This window comes from Zonotrichia leucophrys, chromosome 4A, assembly GCF_028769735.1.
Source record: "Zonotrichia leucophrys gambelii isolate GWCS_2022_RI chromosome 4A, RI_Zleu_2.0, whole genome shotgun sequence".
NCBI classification, from domain to species: Eukaryota; Metazoa; Chordata; class Aves; order Passeriformes; family Passerellidae; genus Zonotrichia; species Zonotrichia leucophrys.
The window spans coordinates 11,067,799-11,089,940 of record NC_088174.1 but is presented as its reverse complement, the minus strand read 5'-3'; the positions used below and the strand labels follow the sequence as shown (position 1 = coordinate 11,089,940).

The 22,142-nt window shown below is 41.7% G+C and overlaps 1 protein-coding gene and 3 long non-coding RNA genes across 5 annotated transcripts; 2 read left to right on the top strand and 2 right to left on the bottom strand.

Annotated features, from left to right (window-relative positions):
• The first annotated feature begins 11 nt into the window (after nt 1-11).
• LOC135447578 (uncharacterized) lies at nt 12-6,831 on the top strand. The gene is made up of 4 exons (XR_010440208.1): nt 12-434; nt 3,254-3,393; nt 4,256-4,408; nt 6,744-6,831. It is a non-coding gene; the product is annotated as an uncharacterized LOC135447578 (long non-coding RNA).
• LOC135447579 (uncharacterized) lies at nt 2,429-13,719 on the bottom strand. Of its 2 annotated transcripts, none has more exons than XR_010440209.1 (5): nt 13,046-13,719; nt 10,152-11,650; nt 9,888-10,003; nt 4,285-8,269; nt 2,429-3,866 (listed from the first exon to the last, which is right to left on the bottom strand). It is a non-coding gene; the product is annotated as an uncharacterized LOC135447579 (long non-coding RNA). The 2 variants fall into 2 exon arrangements; XR_010440210.1 differs by having other exon boundaries at nt 10,152-10,257.
• On the top strand, nt 7,475-15,121 carry ESX1 (ESX homeobox 1). Its single transcript, XM_064712523.1, has 5 exons — nt 7,475-7,603; nt 7,710-7,923; nt 8,002-8,047; nt 12,546-12,832; nt 13,715-15,121. Exons 1-5 carry the CDS (start codon nt 7,504-7,506, stop codon nt 13,938-13,940), a joined length of 873 nt encoding a protein of 290 aa, XP_064568593.1. The 5' UTR covers nt 7,475-7,503; the 3' UTR covers nt 13,941-15,121.
• A 2,310-nt stretch (nt 15,122-17,431) lies between these two features.
• LOC135447581 (uncharacterized) lies at nt 17,432-20,236 on the bottom strand. The gene is made up of 3 exons (XR_010440212.1): nt 20,209-20,236; nt 20,027-20,134; nt 17,432-17,558 (listed from the first exon to the last, which is right to left on the bottom strand). It is a non-coding gene; the product is annotated as an uncharacterized LOC135447581 (long non-coding RNA).
• Between the last annotated feature and the right edge of the window lie 1,906 nt (nt 20,237-22,142).

Sequence of the window (22,142 nt, the reverse complement as noted above, 5' to 3'; positions counted from 1 at the left end):
TTCCACTGACTTACAGGGTTTGGACTTTCATATACCAGAAATTTGGTAACTCTCTACAGCGAAATATAAACTCATATTAGGAAAGTTCTAGGTGATAGTCAATGTCAACTAGTGTTGTAGAAGAGTGTATTGAAAACCAGTATATACAATTTTTATATGTGTGTGCATAGATTTTGGATTGGATATTAGGGAAATTTTTTTCACTGCAGGGGTTGTCAGACACCAGAAGGGGCTGCTCAGGACAGTGGTGGAATCACCATCCCTGGAGTTCTTAAAAAAAATCTGTGAATGTGGCACTTGGAGAGATGGATTAGTGATGAACTAGGCAGTACAGGCTTAACAGTTGGACTTGTCTTTGAGGTCTTTTCCAACCTTAAAAACTCTAACATCTATGATTCTTGGATATTCTCCAGGCATCTGGTGAGAATGAAAAGGTAGCTAAAAGCTTTCATCCCTTAAGTCTGTTTTTCCTATTGATAAGATTGTTTATGCCAATATTATTTTAGTAATGTTTCAAAACAGAAACCTGAATCATATTGAAGCAGTTTATATCTTCATTAAGAAAGGAGAGTTTTTTTAGAACCACTAAAATGCAACTTTTTTCTTGCCTCAAGACTTAATAATTATACAACTGAAAATGGAAATTATTTTCAGAAAGATCATCAAGAGATCTTTGGTGTGGTGGTATCAATTTTACAAATACACAGTGAAATCCTGTTGCTAATTTTAACAGCCTACTTCAGCTAAGAAGGGAAAAATATCAGAAGATGTAGAAAATGTTAAGAGGAAGTACTGCAGAGTGAACCCAGAGGATTGCTCATAGAGGAAATGACTCAGGCAGTTGCTAAGTAAAGGCAGCTGCCTATTTACAGAGGAATTCAAAGAGTTAAAGGAGAAATCCCCAAACAAAATATCCTCAGCAGAGTGTGGATGGTGTGAGGATGCACTAAGAATAAATGTGTCTGAAACCACAGAATTGCCTGAGGTTTGCCATGAGGGGCAGGGGTAAAACAGCCCCAGCCATGGGGTGGAATCAGAGGGCACAGGACCAACCCCTCCAGCCCCAGCAGGCACTGGTGATGTGGGCACTGCTGTGCCCTGGTCTGGGTGAAGGAATCCCTGGGGCAGCCAGGACATATCACCTGTGTTAGACAGTGAGCTTCTACTCTAAACCAACCTACAAGTGCCAACATCACAGCAGAAGATGGAGGCCGAGAAGAAGAAGAAGGAGAAAGGCTGGATGCCATCATTTCTAAAAGCTATTATTGGGCCAAAACCACAGTCATTCTGTGCCATTAGTTCTGTATAATTGAGTTAGATCTGTTTCTGTTTTTCTTAACTGTGTAACACCAGTTACATCTTTAACAGCTACATAACTACTCACCTCTCTGATATTCTTCACTTGCCTCTCAGTAACTTCAAGATCAGACTTTGCAGCAGTTCACAGCTGCAGGGTACCAGGGGGTCCTGGAGCTCTGGGCACACCCAAGTGTGTCTGCAGTAACACTGCAGCCCATGGCAAAGATATAAAGCTTAATACTGAAGTCTCCTTCAAACCAGGGTCCTCACCCTGCAGATGATTTTCCATAATGCTTCACTATAAAGTTTTAAAAAATTCTTCCCGGAGGGCATCAATATTTCCAGAAAAACACATTACCACAAGTGGCATTATGGAGTCCAAGAAAATGCAGCATCTTTACAGAGTTAGAGCAACTTGCAGTAATTTGGGGTGTAGTAATCTCTGTTGCTATTCCTCTTCTCATCTCTAGAGTGCACATAATTTCCACATTTGCACATCTAATGTAAATGCTGTGTAAAATCTAGGGCCAAGCAGGCTAATGGATCACAAAATGAATGAATTTCTGTTGTTGGATCACAAACCTGAAGAAGAAGTAAGGGAAAGGGGGAAATACACCAAACACACCAAAGAAGTAGTAGAAAGGGGAAGATAAACCAAATGGCACAAAGATTTGCAGGAAGTGACATAAAAAATTAACTATTGTAAGGTAAATATTCCTAAGATGTTCCTTCATGTGTATATGTAAAAATCAATCCACAGAGCATATACCTAACTGTATTTCATAATTCTGCATTCCTTGGCTATTGGAAAGCTGTGATAAAATCCAGCATTTAGCCTTGCTTTAGAAAGTTATTTGCTTCAGGTCTGTCTTTTGACCTAAGAAAACCTTTTATTGCACACCACTTCAGGTAACATCAGAAATCTGACTTTATTCTGTCACAAGATGCTAAGTAAAATGAACATATTCAACTTCCCTCACTGTCACGGGCAGTTTCCCCCCAAACTTTCTTCACATTTCTACATGTGCCACAAGAGGGAGCGCAGAGTTCACCTTCCTGAAGCTCTGCCAAAGAAGAGATGAACTGTTCAATGTAGTCTCAAAGTGTGACCCAAGTCAGGCGTTGAGAGTGGTTTTGTACAGCACATTTTAATATTGTAAATGGATAAACATCAACTGTGTTTATTCTAAATATTATTCTAAACAGACCCAGCTTTCTCAGAGGTAATTTAGTAGCAAAGAGTGTGTGACCATTCCAATTTCACATATGAATAAATGATGCATGTAGAAGTGGTGATTTGTTGTCAAGGACCAGCAAAGGAAGAAGGAATGTGGTCCTCCAAGTCTAGTCCAACATTGGTAGTCAGCCTCTAAAAAAAGTAATTTGAAAAAAAAGTAATTTTCACTCTAGGAATATGCAAACATGATAGAGGACTAACATCACTAGGAAATAGTAAAATAGGAATCCTTAAACAGAGATAAAAAATGGGGGTTTAGTCTACTATCTAGCACTTTCTAAGAAAAAAAAATTAGTATTGCATCCTTTTTACTTATTCTTGGTCTTCTGGGACCCTGGGTGTTACCATTTTTTGCTCCATAAATGCAGAGTCTAGAAACTTTGAGATGTTAAAACATACTTTTTTTTTTTAACCTTTTAGAAGAGATGAGAGCCTCATTTAATTGTGACCCCAAAGGAGTGGCTTTGGCAGATCCAGTAAATATTAATTTATCATAACAGCACTGCTAGAGATACCTGTGCACCAAGGAGCTCTTCACTTTTTACCTGAAGGGTTTGAGAAATAACTACAGCAACTGCTGGGAGAGCACCCAGTGCAGTATGTTTAGGTCATTCCAGGTATCTTGCAACACTTTCATGTCACTTCAACAGGAACCTTTTACATACCAGCCTTTCAAGAACTAATTATCTATCTATCTGTCTGTCTGTCTCCTTCAAGAACAACTGCACAAAGGGAAGACTGAGGCTCTCCACTTGTCTGCATAAAATCAAAGGTCTGCAGAGGGGGAAGGAAGAGATCTGGAAGTGAGACTGCCAAAAGATTAGGATGAGGACACAAGAGAGGGGCATCTGCTCCAGGTGGGTTGGTCAGAATGAGCACAGTGACAGCAGTGGCTGCCATCTCAACACAATGCCTTCTCCATAGTCAGCAAATTCCAATTCTTATCTTATTCTTCTTTCAACTAATATTTTATTGTGCTTTTGAATATGCAGCACAGAAAGGGAAGCTGAATTGCCATGTACTGCACACACATTCTTTTCCAAGCAGTCACGTATGCCTCATCAGCAAAAAGCACTTACATTATTTTCACAAGTTATTAACTGAAATGGGAAACCAGCTTACTGTGATTCCATTACAAAAGAGTTACTGCATTCTGGTGCAGTTGGTATAATAAGTATCAATTGGCTTGAGAGAAACCAAGTAAGGCTGTACCACAATATTCAGTCTTGCATTTTCCCAGTGTTTACAGGATTGCCACACACAACCTAGATCTAATCCCATAAAACGAAGGAGAGGTGCTGATCTTCAATTCATGCAGATCTTCAGGCCTCTGTGTAAAACAGAAACAGAATGAGAAACCAGTTGTGTTAATAAGAATATGAACAATCCAAAGAAGTATACTGGCATTAAAGGTTTTCAGCACTTTTCATCTGCCTCCTAGGACATCAAGCACAGTCAATGCAGAGCTCTCATCAGAATCACTTCTGCTTTATCCAAGTCTTGCACTTAATTCTCAAGTTGGTAGCTATTTTCCTTCTTCAAGCCAATAAAGATCCATGCTGAGCTATCAAACCAACTCCTTGGACACACTCAAGAAATTTTTCCTGTTAACCTCATCACATATTTAATCTCAGAACTTTTTTTTTAATGTAGATATGGACAGGATTGTTTTCTAAGCCTAAATATTAAACTTCATTAACGTACATTTATATATTTAAGGCAGTATAAAGAATGCTGAAATACATTACCAACATGCCAAGAGACATTTCAAGCACAGCAAACACCAGTGCCCCTCATGCAGTTGGAGCTCTTCTGTCATCCACAAACAGATGCATATTCTTCCCTTCATCTTTCCAACACTCCATGGACAAGGTGAGCTTTGTGATTCATCTCTCACATTTTACTTTGTATGGGAGCCACAGAAAACCAAGAATGCAGTAGCAATAAGATTGGTTAAACACAAAGTAATGAAAATGTATTTAAATCACACTCTTTTAGGGCATTTTTAAATGCTATTATGCAGCAACTATAACATAGGTTGCTCAGCTCATGACAAGACACAATACAAATCCAAAATAACAACTCAAACATCAGTCAGCAGTGTAAATGTGGCCTGCCTGAGGACATCTGAAAAATACAAATGTATTGCGGGTTGGCTTTGACTAAACACAAGTTGCCTACCAAGCTGCTGTCTTCCCTCTTTGATAAAGAGGGGAGAAAATAGGATGAAAATAATATTGGGCTAAAATAAACACAGTTTAATAATGCAAAAGCATAGGCCAGGCAGAGAAGCAAAGGAAGACAAAAGATTTATTCTCTATTTCCCATTAGCAGACCATATCCAGCTACTTTTGGGGAAGTAGGGCTTCAGCCCATGCAACAGCTGTTCTAGAAGACAATTTTCATAATAATAAATGCCCTACACCCTTTTCCCTTAGCCTTTATTGCTGAGCAGACATCAAATGCTCTGGGATACCCCTTTGGTCAGGTGGGGACAGCTGTCCTGGATCCTCTCCAGTATGAGTCTCATCCACCCCTGGCTGCAGTCCTTCAGGAACAGACTGTTCCTGAGTGGGTCCCCCATGGAGTCACAACTTCTGCCAGCAAACCAACTCCTGCACTGGCCCCCACAGGGTCATAAACTCCTTTGGGTACATCCACCTGCTCCAGCTTGGGGTTCTCCCTGGGCTGCAGGTGGATCTCGGCTCCACCATGGACGCCCACAGGCTCCAGGGCACAGCTGCCTCACCTCAGCTTTGCACCACAGGCTGCAGGGGAGTCTCTGCTCTGGCACCTGGAGAACTTCCTGCCATTCTTCTTCACTGACCTGGGTGTCTGCAGAGCTGTTCTTCTCATATTCTCACTCCTCCCTCTGGTTGCAGTTGCTGTTGTGCAGGTTTTCTCCTCTTCTTAATCCTGTTGTCCCAGAGGTGCTACCAGCATTGCTGATGAACTCAGCTTTGGCCAGCAGTGAGTCCATCCTGGAGCCAGCTGGCATTGGCTTGTTGAATGTGCAGGAAGCTTCTCACAGAGGCCACCCCTGCAGCTCCTAACAGAAGCTTTATCTGCTGTTGTTCATGGATTTGGTTTGTATGGAACACAGAAGTAACAAAAGTTAGTCACTTCTGGCTTCTGGGAGATCCCACTGGAATTCCTGGGCATGCTCTCCAAGATGCAGGGGCTTCTCTTTGACCATAGACACATGTGCAACTGTAACACATTTGTAACTATATAACAAATTTGTCACTGGCTACTTCATATCCAGGACATTCCTTATGAAGTTCTGACAGTTTCTTTAGTCAGAGGAAATTAGATCGCTCAAATCTTGTTTCCTGAAGTTGACAGCATTTGGTCCATAGGATGCATAGAGTCACTGTTTTTCCCAACACAAATGAGTCCCTAGCCCTTTGAACACAATTAAGGGTGAATGTGGCAGTCTCAGCTTTAGAACTTAGGATCAGGATATGAATAGGGCAATAAACTCGGAAATGTCAAGAAAAACACCATGTTAAAAAAAAAACCACCTTCTGTAAATTTTGCTGGAGTCATCTTTCATACAAGCACCTTACTTTTTCAAGAGTTAGCATCACAAAGTGCTGTCCCAAACCTTCTCATAGAGAATGCCACAGGAATAGGTTCACAAAGGTATTGCCCCAGGCCAAACCAAATGGTAGTGAAAGGAATGAAGTCAAGGTCTGAGTCAAAGAAGAGCCCTGCAGCAGAACAGAGAGACAGCAAGGAGCTCTGTGAGTACAAAGATAGAAGCACTAAAGCGGTCACACAGCCCCAGTAAGGTGAGAGGAGAGAAGGAAAAAACTGAAAAAAAATTTGCCTGTGGGCTGCAATGCCAGGAGTAACCAAAAGATTTTTGACAGGTCACAGAGTAAGGAAGCATTTCTGCACTGACAGACTCTATGTCTTCAGCTAGAATGTAAACTAATCCAGACTTGATATGAAGACAGAGAAGACAGAACTCCACCACTCTTGTTTCAAAACTTAGATATAAACATACAGATTTTTAAATCTTTGCCTTATTTCTAATCTAAATTTTTCTGGCTTCAGCTTTCAGCCACTATTTCTGGGGTTTGGGGGTTCTTAGCCCTTTTTTTGCTGTACTCTCTGTAAGACTCTCTAGAAAGTAGTATTTCATTCTTATCCCCCAAAATCAAGATCTCATTTTGTCATTTTGTCATCTCATTTATGACAGTCTCTATCAGTACACTACGGTAAGATCACCAAACTGCTGGAAGTCTCCCTGTGCAGGAAATCATTTCCAGGCCTCCTGTTGAGGAACCATTGCTGTAACAGCACCGACAGCATCATTACAGCAGGAGTGGAATTAGAGATCTCCATGAAAAAAAGACTCGGACTTGCACGGGTTTGTGCACTTTCCCTTCACCTACTGGCACACGGTACTTTGCAAGGTCAGCCTTAAAAAGCTGAATTCAACAAGTGTTAGGTCATGAGGAGCAATAAAGGTGAACACTAGTGACTCTTCTCCCTCACTCCTGGATCTGAGCAGGGTCGCTCAGCCCTCGCTGCTGACCCATCCTCACCCTTTGAGGAGCACTAAAGGTGAACACTGGTGACCCTTTTCCTTCACTCCTGGGTCTCAGCCGGATCCCCCAGCACTCACTGCGGACCCACCCTCACCTCTCGAGGAGCCGGGCACGGCTCTCCCGCACCGCGGCGAGCACCGGCACAACTTCACCGCAGCCGCTCCGCGCCCCCGAACGAGGCTTCAGAAAGTTACGGCCGGCCTGCGGGAGCGGAGAGAGCGGGCGGTAGGGCCCCAGGGCAGCGAACGGTTCTGTGCCCGCCCGGGGGAGGTGGCCCGGCTCCTGCACGGCGCGTCCCACCCCCGGCCTTGACGCCACGCGCTAATGAAATGCTAATGCCGGGGCGCGGAGCCGGGCGCTGCCCGCGCCCATAAAACGCGGCGCGGCGCGGGGGCCCTGCCCGCAGCCATGCAGAGCGCGGCCCCCGCCGCCCCGCCGGCCCTGCACCTCCTCACCTCCTACTTCATCGACAGCATCCTGGGCCGGGGCCCCGCCGCGGGCCGGCACGGTGAGGGGCGGCGGGGAGGGCGGCACGGTCAGAGGTGGCCCGGCGAGGGGCGGCGGGGTCGCTGCACGCCCGCCCGCCCCGGTAACTCCGCGGTTGTGTCCCTCAGGCGCGGAACGCGCGGAGACGCCGCGGCCCGGCCGAGCGCGCAGCCCCGCGGAGGAGCCGCAGGCGGAGGAGCGCGAGGAGCGCCCGCCCGGCTCCGAGGCACCGGGCCCGGTGAAGAGGAAGCAGCGGCGGTACCGCACCACGTTCAGCACGTTCCAGCTGGAGGAGCTGGAGCGCGCCTTCTGCAAGTCCCACTACCCCGACGTGTTCACCAGGTAGCGGCGGGAGGGGCGGGCGCGGCCGGGCCGGGGCGGCGGGCGAGCTCCGGCTCTAACTGAGTGCTCTTCCCGCAGAGAGGAGCTGGCCCTGCGCCTTGACCTGACGGAAGCCCGGGTGCAGGTGAGTGCCGGAGGGGACGAGGAGCAGGAGAGGGTTGAACACGGCGCGTTCTCCCTCTGGTTCCGCCGGGCGAGAGCGGAGCAGCGGCGGCGCCGGGAACGCGTCCTGTCCGCGGCGGGTGGTGCTGAAGGGACGGAGGACGGGGTGCGGCACAGCCCGGGCAGGGAAGCGGCGTCTCAGGGACATTCCCCGGCGGCGCTTCACTCCCGCTTGTGCTGCCGCCTTCATGGGTCAAAAGGCAGGAATAAAAAAGGATAAATTAAGTTGTTTACAGAAAATGAGGGTTCTGTGGGGCATTCAAAGTTATTTACTGAGGCTGCAGAGTTAACATCCTTCTCTTGGTCTCACTTAGCTCAATAAAACTAAAAACGCTTCTAAATGACCAGTTAAAAGAAATGAAAGATAAATTTGACATTCATGTATGACAGTCAGGTCCTGTCCAGGAGAATTTTATGCCCAGCTGGGCTGTGATTGCAGCAATGCCTGTAGAACTTCAGCCTCCTTAGACAAACACTAATCCCTTGTAGGCTGCAGTTTGCCTAAACTACAAACTACTCTTAGTAACTTTTCCTGACTCTATGCACGTCTGCTTAACAATATATCTTAAAAACCCTTTTCTTTAGATTCATCTCTTCATAACCTAGAAATCCCCTTTTTATACAGAAATTATAGCCTAAAAAAAAAAAATGTTCCAAAAGGTGTGACGGCTTTCAAGTATTTATAAGCTGCAAATGACAATTGTACTAAATTTGGCTTGTGCTGTAGATCAGATATTGACTGTTCCAGCACAATTCTGGGTGTGTGCCTACTTGTGAAAGACTGAGAATTGGTGCAGCTGCTCAGTGTGACAGTCCTGCTTACTACTGCAAAGCTTTGATACTGTTAATGCCAGATCCTAGTTTGTACACTTTGTCATTACTCCAGTCACTGGATCTGCAATGGTTCACACCACAGTTACAGTTTGTAAAACTGTAACATTTTTAGCTTTATATGCACCATCTAATATGCACCGTCTTCAAAAAAGGCATTAGACATATGAATGATACTTTGAAATTGACTCAAAGAATACTTAGATGAGTTTTCAGCTCTCTTTTGTGGACTTGGGGGAAATTATGTATCCTTCACTCTTTCTAACACCAACAATGACTAAAACCTCCAGTCAGTGACATGCCCCAATCTCTGACAATTGCACATGGCATCTAACAGTGAAAAAGACATGGGTGAAAAGTTGTTATTTTAAATGTTACTGTCAAATTCACTTTGTGGGGTACATATTCTGTAGACCCTGTGAAGGAATGATGCAATGGCACATGGCAAAGAGGAACTCATCTCCTAATGACTAATCTAGAAAAAAACAAACAAACAAACAAACAAACAAACAAAACATTTGTGTTTGATGTAGCCAAAAAGGAATTTACAAGAAAATTAACAAGAGTTGATGCATCCCCAGGGGATGGAAGGAGCAGCAAAGAGCTGTTCCTGGTAAGTCTTTGACTCCTTAATCTGTTAGGTCTTAACACAAGTGTCCTGAGCATGGAGCACAGAGTCAGCACAGTTGTGTAGTGTGAGTTTGCAGTGCAGAGGGCCAAACCCCAATTCCTGTCCTGTGGGAAACTGGGCTCAGCCTGGAGGGAAGGGGATGTGTAGGAATAACAGCAAGGTACTGTACTTTAACTACCATAATTACCAAATACTTGCCCATGCTCATTGTTAGTCTGTAAGGCATTCTGTGTGAAATGAAGACTTGCAACCCTCTCCCATGGTACCTGGCTAAATCAGCTGACATGGAAAGTGGCATCTCTTTACTTAGTCAAGTGTAAACTCAAGAAATTAATCTTACCCAGTGCAGTCAAATCATTTCTTCACCTCAGTGTGTTTTACCAATGGAGGTTTGCTTCTCTGGGGAGAAACAAGCTGAAATGGGTACCAGCCACTGCATTGCTCCTCCTTTTGAGTCTTGCATGAAAATGAACAAATAAGAAAAAAAAATGGCATGAATATGTGCTTATTCCATCATCATTTCAAAGAGATCTCCCTCATCCAACACCCTCCTTATTTACTTCTATAGAATAAGGGGGAATTCCTTCCCAATAAGATTCCTTACCTTGGGAAAGACGTAGTCAGAGAGTCTGCAAAACCTTGTCATAACCTGGAGCCACGTTGGGATCACTCTTCAATAGCATCTGCATCTGTTGTTGCCACTCATGTTTCTCATTATTCATATTGTTAGGATGGGAAGAAAATAAGAAAAAGTTAAAGGACTCTTTTATCTTGTTTAACGTGAGGAGTAAAAGGTTTCATGGGTATTCCATTGCCATAAACTGCATCAGTTTTAAACCACTGGCTTACAGATATAACTGATCAAGAAATCCTTGTCATATTTTCTCATTACAGTCCTCTTATTCACTTACAGCAGAAACATGATACAGTTATGCACATCTATGTATCTTTCTAGCATCATTAGGTATTACATCAATTAAATAGGATACATTTTTTACAGAAAATTACAGCAAGAAAGCAATCAAATTTTACCTGCTCACATTTTCCTTTATAAAAGACCTGGATCTCTTGTCAGATATGCATGATGCTACTAATTGCAAATATAATCTGGGTAATATTTAGCATGCAATTCAAAACTTAATGGTTTAAAACTCATTCTTGAGTATTAAGTAATACTTTTTTCTAGAGCATTTTGCCATTGATATTACAGTCATAAAAATCTTAAGACTGGTATAGCAGTTTCTTTTATGGTTAGTTTGTCGCTTCAGAAGTGTCTGAAAATAGAATAAAAGAAAGTTAAGGCTTTTACTGGAAGCAAAGAAAAACTGCTTAACAAATGGTTCAAGATGACTAATCTGAATGTTAATGACTATATTGTGTGCAGTAAATTTTGTCAAAAAGCTGTTTGTCATGTCAGTCTAAGGTATGAGGCATTGATCTGCTCCTGTTACCACTTGAACTGATGGGTTTGTACCAATAAGGAATGGAAAGCCAGCTTTTTTCTAACAGTAATTATTAGATATCTATGCTGGTATTTCCTTCCAGTTTAAGAAATACAAAATCCGAGAGACAATTAAATTTTGGAGTTAAGCCCAAAATTACCTGAAACATTAAAAAAACTATTTTGTAGTCAAAGTGCATGTCCGAGTGATCAAATGGATTTGCTTTAGGATGGAGACAGCAGAAATGCAGACATTTAATTTTGTGTTAGGCTTCTTTATGAAGAACAGATAGAAGAACAGTGCTACCATTTAGTAAGGACATGAACACTCTTGCAGCTTTATCCTTTTTAGGAAAGGCTGAATCTGCATATCTCAGTGTGAGACAGTTATTGCCTTTTCAACTTGATATTTTTCATAGAAAACACTAAAACCTTTGAGTTGGTGGTCTTCTCCTGTGAGATCTTAGGTAAGCTCCACTTACAAATATTTGGGATTACTGGTTAACAGGGATTTAAATTAATCTGATCCCAGTAATTTAGTTTTCCTTACCAGACTCTTGTCTTGGACTGATAGTGATGGAGTATCTAGGCATAGCTGCCTGGCATTTCACAGGTTCAGATATCCCTTTGTAAGACATCTGACTATTGAAAGCTGATGGTTTCTGGAGGAAAAACCAAAGAATGAGTCTTGCCACTCTAGAATTCCAAGTAACAACTTCAAAATTTTGATGTTCTGATTTTCTGATGAGCGCACTTCCCTCTGCCAACTGCCTGTGAGCGAGACACTTGTGTTACACACTCAGCCTGAGGGGTGCAAATCCCTGTGCCAGGAGAACAGCAGCTTTCCAGTGTAAATATTCTGCATGCAATGGAAGGACTGGCACAGAACTTCTTCAGCTGGATCCTGAGAACCCAGAGCAAGTGCTTTGAAATTGTGTCTCTGTCAATTGACAGAGAGAAACAACATCAGGCTCAGGACAGCAAGGCTGGGGCATGCTGCAGCCTTGTTTGGGGATCAGCGCCCCGGTGGGTGCAGGGCTTTTCTCCCAAACACAATTCATGACATTCAAGCACCTGAAGGTAAGTTACACTGCTGGAAATGGTCATAGGGCATAATTGAGGTAAAACAAATTGGTTTTTAACCTCAAAAACCTGTTTTTAAAATGCTGTAGATGCTATGTAAAACTTTTGGAAAACAATTTTTGTACTGTATTATAATTGCCACCTCTTGAATGGCCTTGTTGAAATTTAACTTTCAATAAATAGGTTATGAAAGGAAGAATGATCATTTTTAATAATTGCTCTTGCATTTCAGTTTAACTTATGGCTTTAAAACCTTCATGACTCTTCAGTCAAAGAGTAGTCAAATTTACAGTATTGAAAAGTGATTTATTTTTCAATAAACCCACTAAGGCCTTTATGAAAAGATCTTTTATATTAAAGAAGTGGGGTTTGGTTTAACAGTAATTATTTTGCCATATCAATACGTGCTGTAGTATCTGGTAAGACAAACTGCAGAGTAAGTTCAGCTAATGCCTTTATAATTTCTTGTTGAAGGTCTGGTTCCAAAACAGAAGGGCCAAGTGGAGGAAACGTGAAAAAAATGAAATTCTGGGGACTGTTCCAGGAATCTCCTTAACGCACCCACTTGGTCTGTTTTTGGATGTTCCACTGAGCCACTCTCCCCTCCTGGATCACACATGGAGGTCAATGCCTCTTTCCACATTGGCTGTGCCATCCATGTCCCCAGCTTTTAGTCCTTCAACCTTGGGACCATTTGGCCTCAGCAGTCTCACCTGGACTTCTCTCTTCAGAAATCCTATATTAAATCCACATTTTGGAAGGTATAGAATAATTTTTTTTTTTCTAAATCTCAAAACTGTTAAAAATGTTGCTTTTATATTATTTTGCTACTCGCATGTTCTCAATAAACTTACTAAAATGGGTTAGTTCCTGTGTAGGATCATTTGATTAGGAACAGCTAAATTTGGGTTTAAGTCATGCTAATAAAATCTTAATATGTAATTGCTTTTTGAAGACAAATAGTGCATACTTACTGCAATTTTGATCTCACTGAACTCTAGTCTTCATACAGGCTGCTGTGACCTGTGTGGCTGCAGCTCCATCCTTCTCTCTTACTCTCTCTCAAGCATAAATGCATTATATATAAAATACATAAATACATTATATATTATATGTAAGTATATATATACATACATAAAAAAATATAAGACAGCACCTTTGCTGAAATTAGAGCTTGTATCTTAGTACTACATTAACAGACAAACAAATGCTTTTCACATGAAATCAATTGATCTGAACAAATTGTCTGCATAAACAGTTATATAAATTGGCCTTTTTATGAGGTGGTTTATTGCTTTCACAGAACAGGCAGATGTACAGCATCCAAGGTTTGTTGAGAAAGGATTTAGCATGAGGGGTTCAGCAAATGGTTGCTGGTTTAGATATTTGCATGCCATGTCTGATCATCTCTTGCTCATTTTATTTTAAAGTGGTTCGGTTTTTTATTTAGGGTGGGATTTTCTGCCTTTTTTTTTTTAAGGGCAAGACTACTGCAAAATAAAGCTAAAAAAATGTACATTTGGAAAAAATTTGGAATTTTGGAACTTTTTTCCCTAATACTTTGTTGGGGGGAAGCTGCAATTCAGTATTTGTTCTCCAAAACAATTCTTAATTTGGATAATATTGACTTCTTTCAAATACAGGTTTCTCAATGCTTTAAATCCTCTCGTGACAACAGCTTCAGTACTAATGAAAGCTCCTGGACCCCCGTCAGACCCTGTTCTCACTGCCTTCACTGATCCAGCAGCAGTTGAAAGGAAAACGTCAAGCATTGCAGCACTAAGACTCAAAGCGAAAGAACATTCAGCACAAATCCCTCAATTAAACCTCATCTCCAGTCTTACAAACACTAACAAAGAACTTTGTTAGGAGCTCTCCCACAGACTACAGCCACGGAGGGGAAAGTGAATGCCTTCTCCAATAAGTAGCTCTCATTAGAGAAACACATTTAAAAAAAGAAAACACACACACACACAGAGCTGTATTTCCTGCAGCTTCAGTAACAGACTGAAAGGAAATAAACCTGCTAAATATTGTTTTCCTTCATTACAACATGAAATCAGGCAGTAAATTGGCTTGTATAATTTCTTGCACTGCAGAAACAGAAGCAGGAACTATCTCATCTGTGTAAATCAGGCTAACATGTATCTGAAGCTTTGAAATCACCGAACTCACTAGAAGCTACTCCAAAGGTTCAAAATTCTTTGTAGGAATAACCACTTTTCTAAGCAATTCTTAACTTCTCAGGAGGAACTCTTATATGCAGTACTTGAGAATCAGTACACAGTTATTAACTTGGAGACCATGCTTCATGTTGAAGTGCAAATGCCAGTGAAATATTGCATTCTAGACAGACTTAGCAGGAACGAGATGGGGACTATTTTCAGTATGGGTTTTTGATTCAGAATTAGGTTTGTGTAAAGAGTACCTTGTTTCAAATTTTAAAAAAGTTTGCTTTATGTTCAGGGTGTCAATGTCTTAACTAAGAAAGTTTAACCTCTGTACATGAACTGTATTCTGTGAAAGTAGGTTAGCAGTGTGCAGTAAATTGTCTGTAGGTCTCTGTGTATGTATATACATGTCAATCAGTAGCTTATAGCTGTAAATATGAGGTTGCTGAATACTTTTAGCAAGATTTCTGGCACACCTTACCAGACCAGTAAGTTAACAGATTACTTGTATATTTTGAGACATTTCATGCCTTGAGTAGTTTCAGAATGTAAATGAGTACTCAATGTGTTCAATTCTTCCTTGAACCAATGTTGAAATGAGTGAACAGAGGCCTTACTGAGCAGGAGTCTGCAGTTCATCAGAATCCTGGACTCCATGACATTTTAAAGTCTTTGCTGAACTTCCCCATCCAGGACATGGGACTGAGAACAACTTTCCACAGGTCTGATGCTTTAGTGTGAAGTGAGGATATGTACTATCCTCCTGGTGCTGTAGTGAAAAGCAAGGACAGGTCATCCTATGCTCCTTTGGCAGCTCACTCGCCTACCTCACAGGGCTGTTGTGAGGGCTCATTAAACAAACACACTGTGCAAATGGCAGAGTGATATAAGTGCTGATTTTTGCTTCACAGCAACAAAAGAAAGGCCAATAGTTGGCTGCACATGGAGATCACCTTTCCTACATCTGTAGCAGAGGTGTAAGCAAAATCTGTTCCTGTGGTTGATGGGACAGCATGGAACTCCTCCACTGATGCTGCGTGTTTTCTCAAAACTGTCCTCAAACACACTTACACTGAAAAGATTTTGTGTATTTCAGAGCTTCTTTCTCATGGCAGGTCTAGGCCTACCCTTAAGACTGCACAGTTGAGTTCTCAGCTAGACTTTGAGGTGCAGAGCTCCAGCTACATCACTGCTGCTCCTGGAGACTGCACCAAGCTTGTACTTAGCTCCAGGACACAGAAGGAAGTTTGCTGGGTCAAAGACAAATATTCATCACTTTCCACTAGAGTAGAAGTATTTCTGTTGGGTTCATAGACCTCACTGGGAGCACAGGCAGGAGGAGGTGGTGGTATCTCAGCTGCTGGGAAAAGCCAGCTCCTTGCTGTTTGTTTGATGCACTGTTTGTCCATCAGCAGGAGGCTGCGGAAGTGAAGCGAGCAGGACCTCTCACACAAAGTTTGAGTGTGTTTCTCCCACAAGAGCTATTTGCTTCCACCAGTCCACTCTCATGGCCCAGGCTGCCAACTGGCAGCACAACACTCAAGTGTTGAGTTTGTTCCAAATAAACCTTTTAAGTAGGTTAAAGGCTTGAAAACTGTCATTACACAACTCCTGTTCTGTACAAGCTTCTGTGGTATTGTTCCTTGCCACAAGTGTCTCTCTCTTGCAATGCAGAGGTTCTGCAGGAAAGGAGAGTCACTGTTTCAATTAAAGTAGCAGAAACTGTCCTGCCTTTGCCATAAGTCATTAAGAAAAGAACTCTGCAATAATAATAAAACCTGGGTATTTTTGCCCAACTTATATTCGTAGACAAGTTACCAGAAGCAGCATGTGAAAAATAAGAGCTGAAGGCTGATGTAATACATTGCATAAAATACCAGGTCCTATGTTATCAACAAAATCCTCATCACTGACCAGAGGGCCTATCTCACTCAGGTATGGGGGAATCAAATTCACAAGCTAAATTTCAGCAGTTACATCAGAGATAACATTTATCTATCAACAAAGCTTTTCCAATAGTTATGGTTAGAAATAATTTCAGGGACAGCAATGAAACACACAGAGGCAAGTAACTCCACTCATGTGCATGACAGTCCTGCCAGAGCTGGGAGCTGCTCCCTCCACCCAGCACCCTGAGCCACTTCAGCACCAGCCTGGGAACTCCAGGGTTGGACAGCAGGGCTGGCTCCCAGGCCTTGCTAGTCTGGGTGCTGCTCTGTCCTCATTCTCCTTACAAGAGGCCACGCTTCTCCAAGCCATCCTCCTCTCCTGCTGAGAGCACAGCCTGCTGGGCACCACTCCCTGCCAGCTGTGAACTCCTCCCAGCGCCACACTGAGGCCAGGACTGTCTCCTTTGGTGCACACTCCTGCATGGCTCTGCAGCTTCAAGCTGCTGTGCCCAGTTTGACAGATGGCAGAACAGCAAAGGTAAGTGCATTGCCTGTTTGGTCCTGGTTAAGGAGAAGCTGTCAGCCCTGTGCCATCTGGGCAGAAGACACTGTCTGCAATCATCAGCAGCTCCCAATGGGTACAGCTAGAGAACACAGCTTTGTGATGTTTCATCTGGGTTTGCTTTGAAATTAAGAGTTTTTCTTTAAGGTGATTCCATTTTTTCTGCTTTAATGAGTCCTTCCAAGAAATGTCCATTCTTTCCTGTGACTTGAAATCCAGCTGTGAGAGCTAATGCTATTATGATAATAAATATGCAGAGCAAAACTTGAAATCAGCTTAGGAACCACAGTGCTCATAACTAAAACTCAAAAAGTTTTATGTGTTAATTATTACTACCTTAAAATGAAATATCACACCAAGGGCAGAAGGCTTATTTATTCAATTTGTTTAAATTTTAAATAAAGAGGCTTAATTACCAGCTTATATGGATATAGTACTAAAATTCCATTTCAAAAAATTTTGGAGAGCTGAAAAACCTTCAGCCTAGTGTCATAGTTGCACATGGGGTCAACTATTTGCTATTAATCCAGCAGGGACATTTGCTTTCCTAGTCTTTCTCAGGGCAATGGGTCTGCAGTCTCCCACATCCTGAACAAGCCATTTTACATGTGTCTCACACTAAACATTGCAATTATTTCCTGACATTTTATCTTGCCTTGTGCAAGAAATTATTTAGTTCTAATTTAGGCAAAGCCTGCACTGACCTGGATTGAGACTGCAGGATATGTCCCTATGCCTCTCTTCTGAATAAAGAAATGTTGCAGCCTAAATCTTCTCCGGGTGACATCAAGATCGTTTCCTGGCACAGATTTCAACTGAGGCAGTCCTGAAGCCCTGGTTGTTTTATTGGGTTTATCTGATTTTCCTGAAAGCAAAAATATATGGGAGGATTTCTAAAGCCACAGAGAAATTTGAATACAATCCCAACCCAGCCATCTTCTATAACTACTGAGGAAAAAACTTCTCTCTTCAAATTAAACCTCTTGACTTTCCCCTCCACATCACATTTTGAGGTGCTTTGCTGGAAGATCCTGCAAGCATATTAGTATCTCTTCAGAAAACATTGATAAATATTTCTATTGGAGGACTCATATTTGGCTAAATTGTCAGATTTTTTCAGTTTGCTCTTTGGTTCAAGTTCAGTTCTGGTGCCATAGGATGTTGGATAAATTTCCGTATTTCCAGTGACATTATATCATCAGAACCTTGCCTACAAAGAGTGAATGATTTTGTTGGGGCAAAAAAAAAAGGAGAATAATAGGCCAGGTGTTTGAAGAAAAGACAAAGAAACAAGCACAGTAGGGTGTTCTGACTCACAAATCTGTATTGAGAAGGAAGTATTCATGAAGAAAATTAATTTAAGAAGTATGTAGTTCAGGTTTTGAGCCCATAAGTTCCTTTCAAAAACAGATTAGTGATTAAAAACTTTTTTAGTCTAGCAATCTCTTAAACAATTAGCACAGTAATTGGAAAGGGACTACAAATTCAAATCTAGATGGACATAAAAGACTTTCCCCATAGAGCTTTGCCTTGGTTTTGTGGGTAACTGGCATGCACCTGCCTTTACCATCAGTGGGACTGAAATACTGAAGAAGTGCTCTGAATAGGGATACAAATGCCCCAAACAGTAATGCCATACAAATTACTTAATTCATGTAAAGTAGAAGTAATTGTATTGATTATGAATGTGTGAGTGACTCCTTTATTTCAGGTTATATGAGATGTAAGCCACCAGTTTTCAATGGGGTCCTTGCTGCAATTTTGCCAACCATAGAGTGGGATGTTACTTTTTTCCTTAGCTTGAGCAGTAAGTGCAATGCACTGCCATTTGGAAACAGAGATCTGCTGAACTTAAGCTAAACCAGGTAAATAAGGATTTCTCTCCTCCAGCCAGGTAGTAGTTTTGCTCTGCTTGTTCATTCTGTGAAAGATGCCTGAAATCAAAGGAAAGGGAACATAAGGGAGAAACATCCCCAAACTTCAGATGTTTTTCCTCAAAGCAGAACCTTTTTTTCCCCTTTTTGATATTGTTGTCATAAAACACCATGGATCACCAGATAAAACCTACACTGCCAAAAGATAAGAAAAAGCAGGGAGGGAGGAAGAGATTGCGCACAGTGTGTCCCTAGCAATATAATTACCTAACAGCAAATGTCTGACCTATGGCTTCCCAGGGAGCTGTATGAGAGCACATGTGGGAAATGCCTGTGATAATACACACACATCTGTAATTCACTTACTGCAGCTGCACTGCCACCCAAAAGACACAAAAGGCAGCTAAGGACAGGGCCCTTCTGTGCACCTTAGAGTCAAGCAGTTCTACACAGGGACTCTTCAGAAATTGAGCTAGTGGGTTGTGCCACAGCCTGCCCTGATTTTGGATATCCCTCCTGCCCCATCCAGGCCTGAGAACAGGGCTGTCCTTGCTGCAGGTGGAGGAGCCACAGCACAAGGCAGCTCAGGCAAGACTTCACAGCAGCTGCTTGTCTTCTCCTCAGCCTCTGGTCACTCTGCCCTTACCAATTAACTACTGAGTTTACCCAAAAATGGGAAGAAAACCTGGAAAGAACATCATATTCTCTATTAACTTCATTTATTGGCTGCAGCAATGTTTCCTAGACTTCAGCTGGAGAATTGCCCCATGCTGGCTGGTGAGAAGCCACTGGAAGATTGGGATGATCTTGCAAAGTCACACTGGTTGAGTAACAAAACTTTTACATTAAAAATATAACTGAATGGAGGATTGTTGGTTTGGCTTGGTTTGGTTGGGTTGTTGGTTGGGTTTCTTTATTTTATAAAAACTATCTCATCAGAAATGACCTGCAGAAGAACTAGGACAAAATATCTGATGTTAAGATAAAAACTTCAGCCTTTGGTGTGAGCAGCATAGTGACATTATTGTGAACTAAAGCAGAAGCAAACAAGACAGCCTGAATTACAGTTTCATCTGGTTCAAAAGGGTTGCTAGTGAAATGTATTTAAGGGATCTGCTAAAGAAAAGAATACATTGCATTTTGTAAGCACCCAGTCACAGCTAGAGATTTTGACAAAAGTTGACTTTCACACGCAATTAAACACAATAATTTCAGTTTTCTAGTTTCATAGAAGCTGATCCACAGACTGCCCTATCTCCAGGGTTATTTTGTACTGATAAAAAATCACGGGATTAATGTTTGTGAAAGAAGACAAGAAAGGACAGCATTATTATAGCCTTATTTTCTATATATCCCAAAGTGAATATAGGAAAAGAAGTGAAGCAGGCTGAAATGTTAATGTATGAGAAGAGCCTGGAGACACTCTCATCAGTAAGTTATCAGAACATCTCAGTCTTACCTCTGTTTGTGCTCTCTCAAACTGAACTAGTAGAGAAGTTGCTGACAGCAGCAATAAAGTTTTCAGGTGATGTTTGGCACTGTGTACATTCAGCTTCTTTGTACAGAGCTGAGCAAAGAGAAAGCAAAGCAGTGAGGGGGCTATGTTTGGAGAACACAGGAGCAAATGGGGGAGATTCTTACTTGCTTCCCAGCTCAACAGCAGGGTTTCTGCTTTGGGACTGTGGTGAGCTCTAAGCTCAGCCCTGGCTGTAAAACAAATAACCTTCCCCAAGCAGGGTGGATGGTAAGTACTAAGGACTGCCAAGACACAGCCTTGAAGACAAAAAAAAGCAGCACCAAGCATTACTAGAGCATTCACAAAATTCTCAGTTTAAAAAGAACCCAATCTGCATTTCAATTTCTCATCCTGAGTCTAAGAGAAGGCAGCAGAGAACCTCATTTATTATTTCCAGCACAGGCATGGCCATTACTATTGACTCTTACAGAATTCTACCTTATGAAGGTGCCATTTCAAATATTTTCAAAACTAACTGTTCCCAAGACAAAAATGCATGGCTATGTTGCAGACAAATATCTGAAATTATCCACAGCCCTACCACTGAAGTGTTCAGCAATTTTGCTTGTAGAAGAGCACTTTGGTCAGAGAAATAAATGCAGGAAAGGCCATTCAAAAACCCCAGTTTGTTTCTTAGACATGCATGTCTAGGGAAAACATACCTGACAGTGAAAGACATTTTGATTATAGTAGCCAATCTAAAAGCATCTTCAAAATCCCCACTGTTACTACTTAAAAACTACCTATTTACACCCTGCTTTTGACTAGGTGGTCTCTGTTCACTGTTGTATCTTCCTGGCATCCACTTCAATGTTTCTTACAGAATCTTCCTGTACATTAGGAATTAATTAATAAAAAGGTCTATTTCTAGAATGAAAAACAAACAAATGAACAAGAAGAACAAGAAAACACCTAGTTCCACGCACACAGGGCAACAAAGGCCTCAGCAGCCTGTGGAATGAGAGCCATACATCACCTGAACTAGAGCTAAACCAGCTCAATGAGAAGATCTAACCATGCTGACCTGAGACTTTCTGGTCCCACTGATGTATACTGTGAACAGCGCAGGGTTTAGGGATGTTAAAAATTTCTGTCATACTTTTAGTAGCCAAAAAGTTGGGGTTTTAAGTGACATTTTCCCCAAAATTTAGAAATTACTTTTTGCTTTAAATATAGTTTTCCCCCAGAACTGGCCTTGTGTCAGGAAGCTAAGCCATGTTAAACACCCCAGAACATTACCCACCACTTCCAGAGCTTGCCAGTGTAATTCTGAGGGTCTGCTTTTTTCAGTTTTGTGTAAGTCCATTATTAACCAGTTAATATGCCTTGCAAAACACATTTTTAAAAGTTATTTTCATAAACACAACTCAACTGAAATCATGGCTGCATGATAACAATAAAACAAACCTACAAAAATTACAGTCTTAGATAATTCCTGCATTATCTACAGGGGAGAACAATGGGGATTGTAACGTCAGGATATTGTTGTTTGTCTCCCTTTAAAATTTAGAAGGTGTTACATACAGACTTTGCAGTTTGGCAGCTATACAGCAAAACAGACAGAAAATATTCTGTTCTCTGCTGCTATTTCAATATGGAAAGGTCTCATACACAATGCAACGGATTCACAGCAGGTCTTTAGAAAATATTGTACCTTTAGTACCTTTGAGTAAACAGGCGACTTTGGAAGGAGAGAAATGAATACAACAAGCAATCCAAACAAATTTTGAAATAATTTCACGAATGGTTTCCCTTTCAGAAGGATAAAAAACTCTGTCTACTCTCTAAAACACTCAACTGATAGCTTACTTATTAGACAAAAATTAGTGTCCATTCAACCATGAAAAAGACAAGCCATTATATGCTATAAGGGAGATCAAACTGACATCAGCTACTGTACATCTTGACACTTACTACATAATCAAAGTAAACTTTGCTATATATGTCTGATCTAATGTACCTGTCAGTTATCACTGTCTCTGCTCAGATGAGTTCGTGTGTCACCTATATATGTGGGACAAAACAAATAAATAAATTGCAGTGTTATCTCTTCAAGCTG